The following is a 10,608-nucleotide window of genomic DNA, read 5'->3' on the forward strand; positions in this document are numbered from 1 at the left end:
CAAAATGTTTCTGTAACTGTATAATACATTGATACCGTTTATAGTATTGTATTAATATTTATATACAATTATGTAATTTGAGCAAATATGCAAATTTTATTTATGAAATCGTTAAATTGTTGAATTCAGGTAGAATTAGAAATAAAACTTTTTTTTATCATTTATTAAATATTCCCATACCTGCATGCACAAATAAAAGTTACTAGGTTAGTAACTTATTTGTAATGTGGGTGGCTTCACGATCTGGTTTCGCTCATTCAATCGTTATTTTTAGAAATGCCATAGTTATTAACTTGTACTTTTTTAGCCCTACTAAATAAAATGAACGAAACGAATGTACTTGCAAGAAATTAACGAGGAAAATAGGTTTACACATTGTTTTATTTTTAGAAATTTTCATTCGATACATTTCGATACACAAAACAGGATTTCTTACAGAATGGACTTTACTCAAATCTAAACAGATCTAAGATCTAAGTAACATGGGTATCTGTTAATACGTACTGAAAGCATCTTGTCATCAATTTTTAAATAACCACGTGTGCTATAGGAAAGTCTGTGTGACTTTTTTTAATACAAGAAAAAAGAATTACTTTGGTTCGAGTGAAATTGGAATAAAATGTTAACTGCTGCTGCGAATTCGTTATCAAATAACGGTGGCTCTTACAGCAATGATAGACCGTCGAGTACAGCAGACCCAGAACTTGCAACTGATCCCGCTTCAGGTGGATTTTTTCACTCGGATTATAAAAAGTAAATATTTCAATGTGAAAATATGCTTTATTTGTAAAAATATGTTTACATATATTTGAACTTTTACACGAATATAACAGAGAAATTTGACATACTTTCCAATTAGAAACTTTACATATTGTTTTTAAATATAATGTTGTGTTGCATTATTTTTATTTTTTTACTTAGAGTATCTTAATTTTATGTCGTAATTTTAAAGCTATAGAAAAATAGCATTTATATTTCACTGTCTATATTTTTAATTAAATATTTAAAATATTGTAAGTGATGATAATTGTATTTATTTGTTTAGATTTATTATTTTAGTTATTATTATTATATTATATTATTTATTACGTTAATTATTATTTATAAATATATTTATTTAATATATTGCTTTTTATTTCAACAGTGATGCTAGTACATTTTTATACTTGATCTTTATACTGTATATTTGAAAATTAAATAATAATAAATGTATTATGTTATTTATTGTACAATATATTATTAAGTATGTTAATAAAAAATATGTAATTATGTATCTTAAAGGAATATTTTTATAGACATGAAGATTTGAAACAAATGTTGGATAGTAATAAGGATGGACTTAAATTAGAGGCTATGAAGCGTATAATTGGGGTAATAAATCAATTATATTTATCTAATCATTTATCTAGATTTTTCTTGAAAGAAGTGCATATCTAAAAATTGAGATTAATGTTAATGTAGCCTTTGAATAGGTTAATATTCATTAAAATATTTCATTTTTTAATTTAATTTATTATCCTTATTTTAATAAATAATTATCACAAATTATTTTTTCAGATGATAGCAAAGGGACGAGATGCATCAGAATTATTTCCAGCTGTAGTAAAAAATGTTGTATCAAAAAATATTGAAGTGAAAAAATTAGTTTATGTGTATTTGGTCCGTTATGCTGAAGATCAACAAGATCTTGCACTTTTATCTATTTCTACATTTCAACGAGCATTAAAAGATCCTAATCAATTAATAAGAGCCAGTGCTTTAAGAGTACTTTCAAGTATAAGAGTTTCTATGATAGTGCCTATAGTAATGCTTGCTATCAAGGATTCAGCCAGTGATATGTCACCATATGTACGAAAAACTGCAGCACATGCTATTCCTAAACTTTATTCACTAGATTCTGAGCAAAAAGAGGAATTAATAGGTGTTTTAGAAAAGTTACTATCAGATAAAACAACTCTTGTTGTGGGTTCTGCAGCAATGGCATTTGAAGAGGTTTGTCCTGAAAGAATAGATTTGATACATAAAAATTATAGGAAGCTCTGTAACTTATTAGTAGATGTCGATGAATGGGGTCAAGTTGTTATAGTCAACATGCTTACAAGATATGCAAGAACACAATTCATTAACCCTAATGTAGATGTATGTATAAATTTCCAAAATCATGGACAATTTATACATACAAGATTTATATCATATGAAATTAATTTTTGTAGAGCATAGAAGATGATGAAAATCGCCCGTTTTATGATTCTGATTCTGATTCGTCTAATACAAAGAAACCAAAATTAACAATAGATCCAGATCATCGATTATTATTGCGAAATACAAAACCTCTTTTGCAAAGTAGAAATGCTTCTGTAGTAATGGCAGTGTCTCAATTGTATCACCACACTGCTCCACGAAGCGAAGTAATGATTGCTGCCAAAGCATTAATTAGATTATTAAGAGGACACAGAGAAGTTCAGAGCATAGTTCTCCACTGCATTGCTAACATATCAATTGCCAGGAAGGTAATATAATTATTGTAAAATGATTTTTAGACACATAGCAAATATTAATTTAATACAGAAATTTTTTTTATAATAGAAGTTTGATACAATCTATAATTTTTATTGTTTCTGCACAGGGAATGTTTGAACCCTTCCTTAAGTCATTTTTTGTGAGAACTTCAGATCCTACTCATATAAAACTTCTGAAATTAGATATTTTGACCAATTTAGCAACTGAAACTAGTATTGGAGTTATACTAAGAGAATTCCAAACTTACATCTCTAGTAGTGATAAAGAATTTGTTGGGGCTAGTATACAAGCAATTGGGAGATGTGCAAGTAATATAAAAGAAGTGACTGATACATGTTTGAATGGATTAGTTTCATTATTGAGTAATCGAGATGGTAAGTACTTATAAGCAATTAAATAGTTAATCTATCTCTGTCACGTTAGTTCTGAACGTTTCTTTAGCCCTGTATAAAATATGAAATTAGATTACAATACATAATACTTATAATATAGCTACATATTACAAAAAGTAAAATATAATTTGTTATCCAGAGGCTGTCGTAGCAGAAAGCGTTGTTGTTATAAAGAAGCTGTTACAAACTCAACCAAACGAACATAAAAATATAATTGCTCATATGGCAAAATTAATGGATTTCATAACTATACCACAAGCCAGAGCATCTATCTTGTGGCTCTTAGGAGAATATTCAGATAGAGTACCTAAGATAGCACCGGATGTGCTTAGAAAAATGGCTAAAAATTTTGTAAATGAACAAGATATTGTAAAGCTCCAAATATTAAATTTGGCTGTAAAGCTGTGTCTAAATAATCCTATTCAAACCAAGCCATTTTGTCAATACGTTTTCCAACTTGCGAAATACGATCAAAACTACGATATTAGAGATCGTGCACGTTTCTTGAGACGTTTTATTTTTGACGAAGATGATCATAAGAAAAATCTTCCACAGCTTGCAAAAAGAATATTTCTAGCTCCAAAACCTGCACCAACTCTAACATCTAGGTTCAAAAATTCTGAATATCAATTAGGAACATTGTCACATTATTTAGATATGCCATGTGCTGGTTATCGCCCTTTGCCACCTTTCCCTGATGTAGCTCCTGATCCATCCGTAAGAGATGTTGCAAGTGGCACTACTAGAGATGCAAGAGATGAATATTATAGAAAAGAGAAGAAAGACAAAAAAACAAAAGAAAAAGAAAAACCCTTTTATAGTGATGAAGAAAGTGTTCAAGCAGATGGTATGTTTTAAATTACTGCAGTTGTAAACAAGATTTTAGTAAACAAGTACTCGGGTACTAATTTAAGTAGTCTTATTTTAAATTTTATATGAGTATTTTAATTTTTAGAATTAAATAATGAAAATGACTCTTCAGATACTTCAACAACTGATTCTTCAGATGAGGGGAGCGACTCATCTGAGTATATATCAGAATCTGGTAAATCTGAGAATGATAGTGAGAAAAAGAAATCTACCAAGGTATCTGACGAGTCGAACAGCGAGTCTGAAAGTGAAGAATCAGATTCTGAAGAATCATCTGAGAATTCTCAGGAAAGTGAAGAGGAAAAGTACAAGGCTTCAAATCAAGAAGCAACAGAAAAACCAAAAAGCAACATTGATCTCCTTTTAGATTTAGATGATGGTAAATATGATCGTGTTTAACTATACTACTGGTGGTTTAACAGAGAGAGAACTTAAAAATTATAACAAATATAATTTATCAGTTCATTCGAAACTTTAATTGTTAATTTCAGTGATTCCAATGACACCAGTTATGCCATTAAGCACAGGTAGTCTTCTTACTCCTATCAATTTGAATATTACAAATGATGTCAGAGAAATTTCAGCCTCATTTATTTCCATAAAGAAATCTGAATTATTAAATACTATTACGGGACATGGTTTGAAAATTGAATATAGATTTACTAGATCGCAGCACTTAGTAAGTGCTTATTTAGTTACTATTGAATTAACATTTTCTAATGAAAGTAGCGAACCTGTTAAAGAAATACAAATAGGAGTAAAGGTAAATTTATATAATCTATAACAATTAAATCGTCAGTTTTTAATATTTATTAACTAATATATAATATTTATATATAAGTACTATAAGGCAATTTGTTTCATTAATAGAATTTACCAAAAGGAATGGTTATACATGATTTTATGCGAATACCACTATTAGAAGCAAATTCAAATTTATCCACAACGTTGGGAATCAATTTTAACGATTCCACACAACCAGCACATTTTAATATTGACTTTACAATTGGAGATGACGTGTATTCCTGCCCGGTTACTATTAAAGCTCCAATTGGAGAAATAATAAGAGCCGTGTTCTTGCCAGAAAATATGTTTACATGTGAAAAAACTAAATTGAAGGGTATGAATGAACATGTTGCGAAAGTGCAATATTCTGGGAATAAGAAAACTATATCCCAAAAAGTTTTTGAGACTGCGAATGTTGCAATGATATCTAGCAGTGATGAAGAGATAAGGTAAAAGAACATTGAATTAATAATTCAGATTATTACTTATTCAGGCAATTTTTTAAAATGTTATTGAATAAAATATTATAAATTTTATTATAAATTTGTTAATTATATTATAAATTTACAGATTTATGATATAAATATTTAAAATATTACAAAATTACTTTATGTAATATGTTGAAAATGAAATTTTGTTTAAAAAGATTTCTATTTTGCAGATTTGCCGCCCATACATTAGCATCAAAGTCCTTAGTACTAGTAACAATAAAAATGATAGGTAATGAATGTTTGGAAATCTGTGTTAACTGCGAAAAGATGGTAATAGGTTCTATCTTGTTAACTGAATTAAAAAGTAATTTAAAAATGAACTAATTATTTTTTATTTATAGTCATAAAGTAAATATACACCGAATTTATTTACAATACTTGTATAAAATAAATATAAGACTCTTATGATAATTAAGTGTATATATATATGTTTAATTCCACATGGATATGCAGTAATTAAATATAAAAATTTAAATATAATATATTTGTTATGAAATCATTAGATTTTTATAAGAAACTGAGATTATTGTTTGCTACTACTTGTTCGCTATACTAAAATATATATACACATATATATGTATATATCAGTTTTATAAATCACGCTGAATTACTTGTTAAGTTAATTATCTCATAATGTTATACTTATACCCTTCTAAAAAAATATAAAGTGTTCTAAAGTCGAACAATCAAACTTTGTATTTATTAGGTTATAAAGATGATTCATAGCGAAAGTTAAGAGAGATTTAACTAAAAATTAGACTTCTTGCTATCTATAATATCACGAATGTTTTCTTAAAAAATAATTCTTTTTTTAATGTTTCTTTAAATAGTTTTTGTGAGCTTGTAAAGTATAATATTGTTCTTTTCAGGTAAAGTAAAAAAATGTAAAATTTATAAATAATAATTTTTTTCATTCTATTTTAACAAATTAATGAAAACTTTCAATGTTTTCAAACGATAAACAGATAGAATAAAATAATGAAAGAAACGACACTTATTTTTTTGTATATTATTATATATCAAAATTCACTATTATTTTGATGAATATTTTTTATAACTTTTTATAAAATATTTACGAACCTGTGCTTATTTAATACTTCGGCTATAGTTCCGAATGGTACTGGCATAGAGCTTATGGCTTATATCATACTAACTTACATAAGCCATATGGATTTATGAGCTCTAGTGGCCGACCAATGCGAAATTTGAGGGGCTGAACTTCAAATATAAAATTTTAGCTTCGGACATTTATTAGTTTACAAGAATAATAATAAAAAGCTTCTGATACTATTCATCCAATTCTGTTTATACAGATGTTACTAAACAATCGTTTTCGCATCGTCGCTGACTATCGAGTACCCAATGATATCAGTGTTTATAGGGAGGGTGTCCAGCATTGATATATTAGGTATATTTCGGTTTTACTTTAATTTTAAAATTTTGAAAGATATTTTATATTATAAAAAAAAGTAATTAGTTATTATTAACTAACATGTGTTTTTGTACACTTTCCAAGAACATAATTTTCATGAAATATTTGTTATAATACGTATCACATATTAGGATAATGGAAAATATGATTATTAGCATACAGAATTCTGTTTTCTTATTGTATATTAATATTATAAAAACATAAAATGAAAACGTTTGTACAAATAAAAATATTGTTTTATTTTATTGATTTTATACGAATCATATAATTTGTAGATACTTCTAACATGCATGGATAAAAAAATTGAGATGTTTTTAAATTTGCTAAGAACTTTTTAAATTCCGGTGAAGAGCTAATAATGCCTCTTTGTATGACTTGTTTTGGTAAAGTATTATTATTTCTTTTATACTTATTTGAAGTTTTTAAATTACTCCCTATATGTTTTGAATCTTGACGTACGAAATATTTCGTTAATAAATGATTTTTTAGATGCTGATTACTGAAGTATTGATGAAGTTCATAATTGTTGAAAAACAACAATGTATAACTACTAAAAATAATTTCACTTTGAATAATATTTATATTTGTATCCAATATATTTTTATTTTTATTTTTATTTTTTACCACAGTCCATTTATTTTCTTCATCATCACAACTCAATTCTGTTTTTAAATATTTTGTACTTATCATAAAACTTGGTATCAATTTAGATTCTAATATAGCGGAGACACTTTTATTTGAATCGCTTTTATTAAAAATATTTTTGTTACGACTTCTTACGAAAGTTGTGAAATAAAAGATAGCTGAGTAAAAGTTGCACATCCTATGAAAATCCATCCACATTGAAAACATAATTATCATTTATCATTCATCTTCTACGATACGAACTTTTTACTTACACATTATTCCATATTTTTATCGCCTTTTTAAGGGAATCGCTATATGAACATACGAGAAGTATTACGAAAAATATAGATACAAAAACATAAACATATTGGAGTACAGTTCTTAACATTATTATCATGTTACAGTATATATAATTTGCTCTTGTAATATGTAACATTTCTTCTATAGCCTCCGTTTTTATCGAAATATTATACACAACTTCAAAATCTGAATTTCATAAGTAAAATAACGTAACTGCATGAAAGCTATTATGTTAAATAAATTTATTATACAGAACGTAATATTTACCTTGTTGTTTTGAAATAACTGAATAATATATATTGCTTGTACATAGAGCTATCCATAATCCAAATCCCCAAAGGAATAAACTATTCCACGATATATAATGCGATCTTTTTTGCTTAAACAATTCTAAGTAACGACGATACATTGTACAAATAATGGCATTTAAAAATATCTACCTTTTTTGTTAGTAATTGTCCACTACCATTATTTTGCATTTTGTGTGTTACTTTTTAATTCCTTGTTTCTCGAAAGAATATCATAATATTCGTTCAAAAGTAAATTTTGTACACGTTCATCAATGATATATAAATCGAAAAATCATACAAAATAAAAAAATAAGACAATCAATATACAAGACGAATGCCCAATAGTTTCATGTGTATCATTTATTACATTACCTATTTAAATGTCAGTAATTTAAAATCTACAAAAAAGATATAAATTAATATTATGATAAATATTTCTAAAGTGTTAATTAAAATTTGGAATGTACAATATTTCAACGCGACTTGATGCCTTGAATAAACAGCTCTTAATTATTTCTAAATTGCAAAAGATGGATGGAGAATGTAGTGTGTATCCCACAACAGTATGTAAAAAAGTAAATATAACATAACACATAAATTGATTCAGGAAAATAATAATGTAGGAAAAATTATATTTTATACAGTGTAATGTATACAATAACATTGCTAAATATTGTCACTGTGCCCACAAAATTTTGTCTTTAAAAGACCAATGCAATAGGTTCAACTGCACTGAAGAATGCATATCACATGATAGTATTAAAAAAAGAATACCATGTAATGTTATAACATGCAAAACACGCAAAAAATTACGTTTTTGTAAGAAGGTTCCCTCAACTGAAGGTATATCAATATCACTAATCCATGCAAAAGATACATTAACATGTTGTTAATACAAAATTGTTTATTAGTTCATACAGATTTGAAGGACGAAGTTAATATAATAAATGATGCAATTGGTAAAGAGTTGAAAGAACCAGAGAAACAAAGTAAATCTGATCAGGTAGACTTAACTTCACAATTTTATAAAATGTATACTCAAGACAAAATAATTGACACATACGAAGAGAAAAGCGAGCAAACCATTCCAACAAAAGATAATTTTCACACTGAATTAAATATAAATAGTTTGGGCACAAATTATGTGCAGAATGAAGCAGCAAAGCAGGAAACATTTCAAATAGAAATAGATGAAAGCATTTCAAATGAATTAGGGAAAATTGATTCCATTATAGAAGATATTTGTGCAAAAGACAAGAAAATTTTCGAAAGAATTCAAAAGGTTTTATTAAAAAATAATAACTTTTTGTCTCTTTAAATTCATATAATACGTAATTTGTAGGATCTTTTAACTGAAAAAAAACGCACTAAAGAACTTGAAAGAAGATTGAAATCTTTAACTTGCAGTCTAAATTGTTTGAAAGAAGGTAGTGAACAAAGGGCAGCTTGTTTAAAAGATGTATTAGTAACAGCTGAAGAACAAAGAAATGTTACAATGGACTTAGCGAAACAATCAAAAAATCAAGCAGATTTAGTCAAAACAGATAGGGATGAATTATTAAATGAGATTTCAGAATTACAAGTATGTACTTGAGAAAAGAATAATTTTTATTAATAGTAAAATAATTATCTTTTCAGCAACAGATAATCGAAGTTGCACATAAAAATACAGATCTGTTGCAAGAACGTGACAATTTAAAGAGCAAATTACAATCTTTATTAGAAGATGAATCTAAAAGGTAATTTCAAATAATTTTTAACATGAATATGGGTATTGGTTTTTGTTCCTTTAAAATGTAATCTAAGAATCACTTTAGATATTAAATGCATGCTTCAATCATACAAGGTGTGAGGAAGTTAAAAAAGAAGTGAATAGAATGAAACATGCTGTAAAAGAAAAAGAGAATGCTTTAAATAGAGAGAGAGCAGAATTTATGAATATGATTTTAGAACTTACAAACGTAATTAATATACAAAAGAGACGAATATGTGAAGTAAGTGGTATATGTAATAGTCAACTACATAGCATACATGAAAGAAATGAAGAATTATCTCAAAAGGTAAATTTAATAACAAGCATCGAATTATGATTTTATACTAATTTAAGTTATATTGGCAGAATATCGAGATATCGGAGATGAAAAATATGTTACAATCAAGCAACTCTACTTTTAAAGAAATGGAGGAGAAAATAGATCATTTGCAATATTGTTTATGTGAAGAAACAACGACTTGTAACCAGCTGAAACAAGAATTAGAAACTTTTAAAGAAAATCATTTATCTGAATTGAGAATAAAAGACAAAATTATAGAGGAACAAAATAAAACAATTTCAAAACAAAAGAAGGTTTTATATCCATTAAAGTAAATTTATTAAAATAATTTTAAATTTAAATTAAAATGTTGTATTAACAAATACCTATCTTTATTAGTTATTACATGACAGTGAAGTGATGGTCCAGCAAGTTGCTTCCGAATTTAATGAGCTTAAAGATGAATTACACAAAGAAAGAGAGAAAAATGAATCTTTGCAAATAACATTAAATGAGAATGATACTAAATTAAGCAAGGTATATTTATCGCAATGTGAAAAATGTAGAACACTTATAGTCGAAATAGATTATTTAAAAAAAGAGAAACAGAAGGCAATAGCACTTACAAAATTTGCTTATCAAAAATTGCATCAATCTATGAAAGAGTATAAAAAGAGACTCATTTGTGAGAAACAGCAACACAGGTACATGGCATTGATTATTGAGGAAAGAGAACACGAGATAGGATGTTTGAGGAATCAAATTTGTCAGAATAACATGAGAATTATTTAAAAAAGAAATAGTTATGTAGTATGCAGACAATTAAATTTAGTTGTAATTGTTTATGTGATTATGAAGTTTTTTAAT

General features: G+C 26.9%; 3 protein-coding genes across 6 annotated transcripts; 2 read left to right on the plus strand and 1 right to left on the minus strand.

Annotated features, from left to right (window-relative positions):
- Positions 1–182: 182 nt before the first annotated feature.
- LOC122572978 (AP-3 complex subunit beta-2) lies at positions 183–5,434 on the plus strand. 4 transcript variants are annotated; one of them, XM_043738773.1, is made up of 11 exons: positions 188–366; positions 427–753; positions 1,296–1,371; positions 1,558–2,139; positions 2,214–2,510; positions 2,627–2,894; positions 3,052–3,759; positions 3,868–4,161; positions 4,274–4,545; positions 4,653–5,017; positions 5,230–5,434. In XM_043738773.1, exons 2-11 carry the CDS (start codon positions 620–622, stop codon positions 5,381–5,383), a joined length of 3,150 nt encoding a protein of 1,049 aa, XP_043594708.1. In that variant the 5' UTR covers positions 188–366; positions 427–619; the 3' UTR covers positions 5,384–5,434. The 4 variants fall into 4 exon arrangements, with proteins under 4 accessions (XP_043594709.1, XP_043594708.1, XP_043594707.1 ...); XM_043738772.1 differs by having other exon boundaries at positions 439–753; XM_043738774.1 differs by having other exon boundaries at positions 183–753; positions 3,895–4,161.
- A 583-nt stretch (positions 5,435–6,017) lies between these two features.
- Positions 6,018–7,834, minus strand: LOC122573195. The gene is made up of 3 exons (XM_043739264.1): positions 7,686–7,834; positions 7,391–7,604; positions 6,018–7,314 (listed from the first exon to the last, which is right to left on the minus strand). The coding sequence occupies exons 1-3, from the start codon at positions 7,825–7,827 to the stop codon at positions 6,729–6,731; spliced, it is 942 nt and encodes a 313-aa protein (XP_043595199.1). The 5' UTR covers positions 7,828–7,834; the 3' UTR covers positions 6,018–6,728.
- Positions 7,835–8,169: 335 nt separating this feature from the next.
- On the plus strand, positions 8,170–10,535 carry LOC122573198 (GRIP and coiled-coil domain-containing protein PFC0235w-like). Its single transcript, XM_043739268.1, has 5 exons — positions 8,170–8,283; positions 9,347–9,447; positions 9,555–9,768; positions 9,828–10,055; positions 10,141–10,535. Exons 1-5 carry the CDS (start codon positions 8,170–8,172, stop codon positions 10,531–10,533), a joined length of 1,050 nt encoding a protein of 349 aa, XP_043595203.1. The 3' UTR covers positions 10,534–10,535.
- The last annotated feature ends 73 nt before the right edge of the window (positions 10,536–10,608 follow it).

The sequence above is a fragment of the Bombus pyrosoma genome, linkage group LG11 (assembly GCF_014825855.1).
Source record: "Bombus pyrosoma isolate SC7728 linkage group LG11, ASM1482585v1, whole genome shotgun sequence".
Classification (NCBI taxonomy): Eukaryota; Metazoa; Arthropoda; class Insecta; order Hymenoptera; family Apidae; genus Bombus; species Bombus pyrosoma.

Bases quoted from the DNA above. Each gene is read 5' to 3' on its own strand.
- LOC122573198 (XM_043739268.1), top strand. From the start codon at position 8,170: ATGTACAATATTTCAACGCGACTTGATGCCTTGAATAAACAGCTCTTA. The intron at 8,284-9,346 runs GTAAATATAACA...TTATCTTTTCAG, and splicing joins CCACAACAGTATGTAAAAAA to CAACAGATAATCGAAGTTGC. The intron at 9,769-9,827 runs GTAAATTTAATA...TTATATTGGCAG, and splicing joins ATGAAGAATTATCTCAAAAG to AATATCGAGATATCGGAGAT.
- LOC122572978 (XM_043738773.1), top strand. From the start codon at position 620: ATGTTAACTGCTGCTGCGAATTCGTTATCAAATAACGGTGGCTCTTAC. The intron at 2,140-2,213 runs GTATGTATAAAT...TAATTTTTGTAG, and splicing joins TCATTAACCCTAATGTAGAT to AGCATAGAAGATGATGAAAA. The intron at 2,511-2,626 runs GTAATATAATTA...GTTTCTGCACAG, and splicing joins ACATATCAATTGCCAGGAAG to GGAATGTTTGAACCCTTCCT.
- LOC122573195 (XM_043739264.1), bottom strand. From the start codon at position 7,827: ATGTATCGTCGTTACTTAGAATTGTTTAAGCAAAAAAGATCGCATTAT. The intron at 7,605-7,685 runs GTAAATATTACG...TATGAAATTCAG, and splicing joins AGTTATTTCAAAACAACAAG to ATTTTGAAGTTGTGTATAAT. The intron at 7,315-7,390 runs GTAAGTAAAAAG...GGATTTTCATAG, and splicing joins ATAAAAATATGGAATAATGT to GATGTGCAACTTTTACTCAG.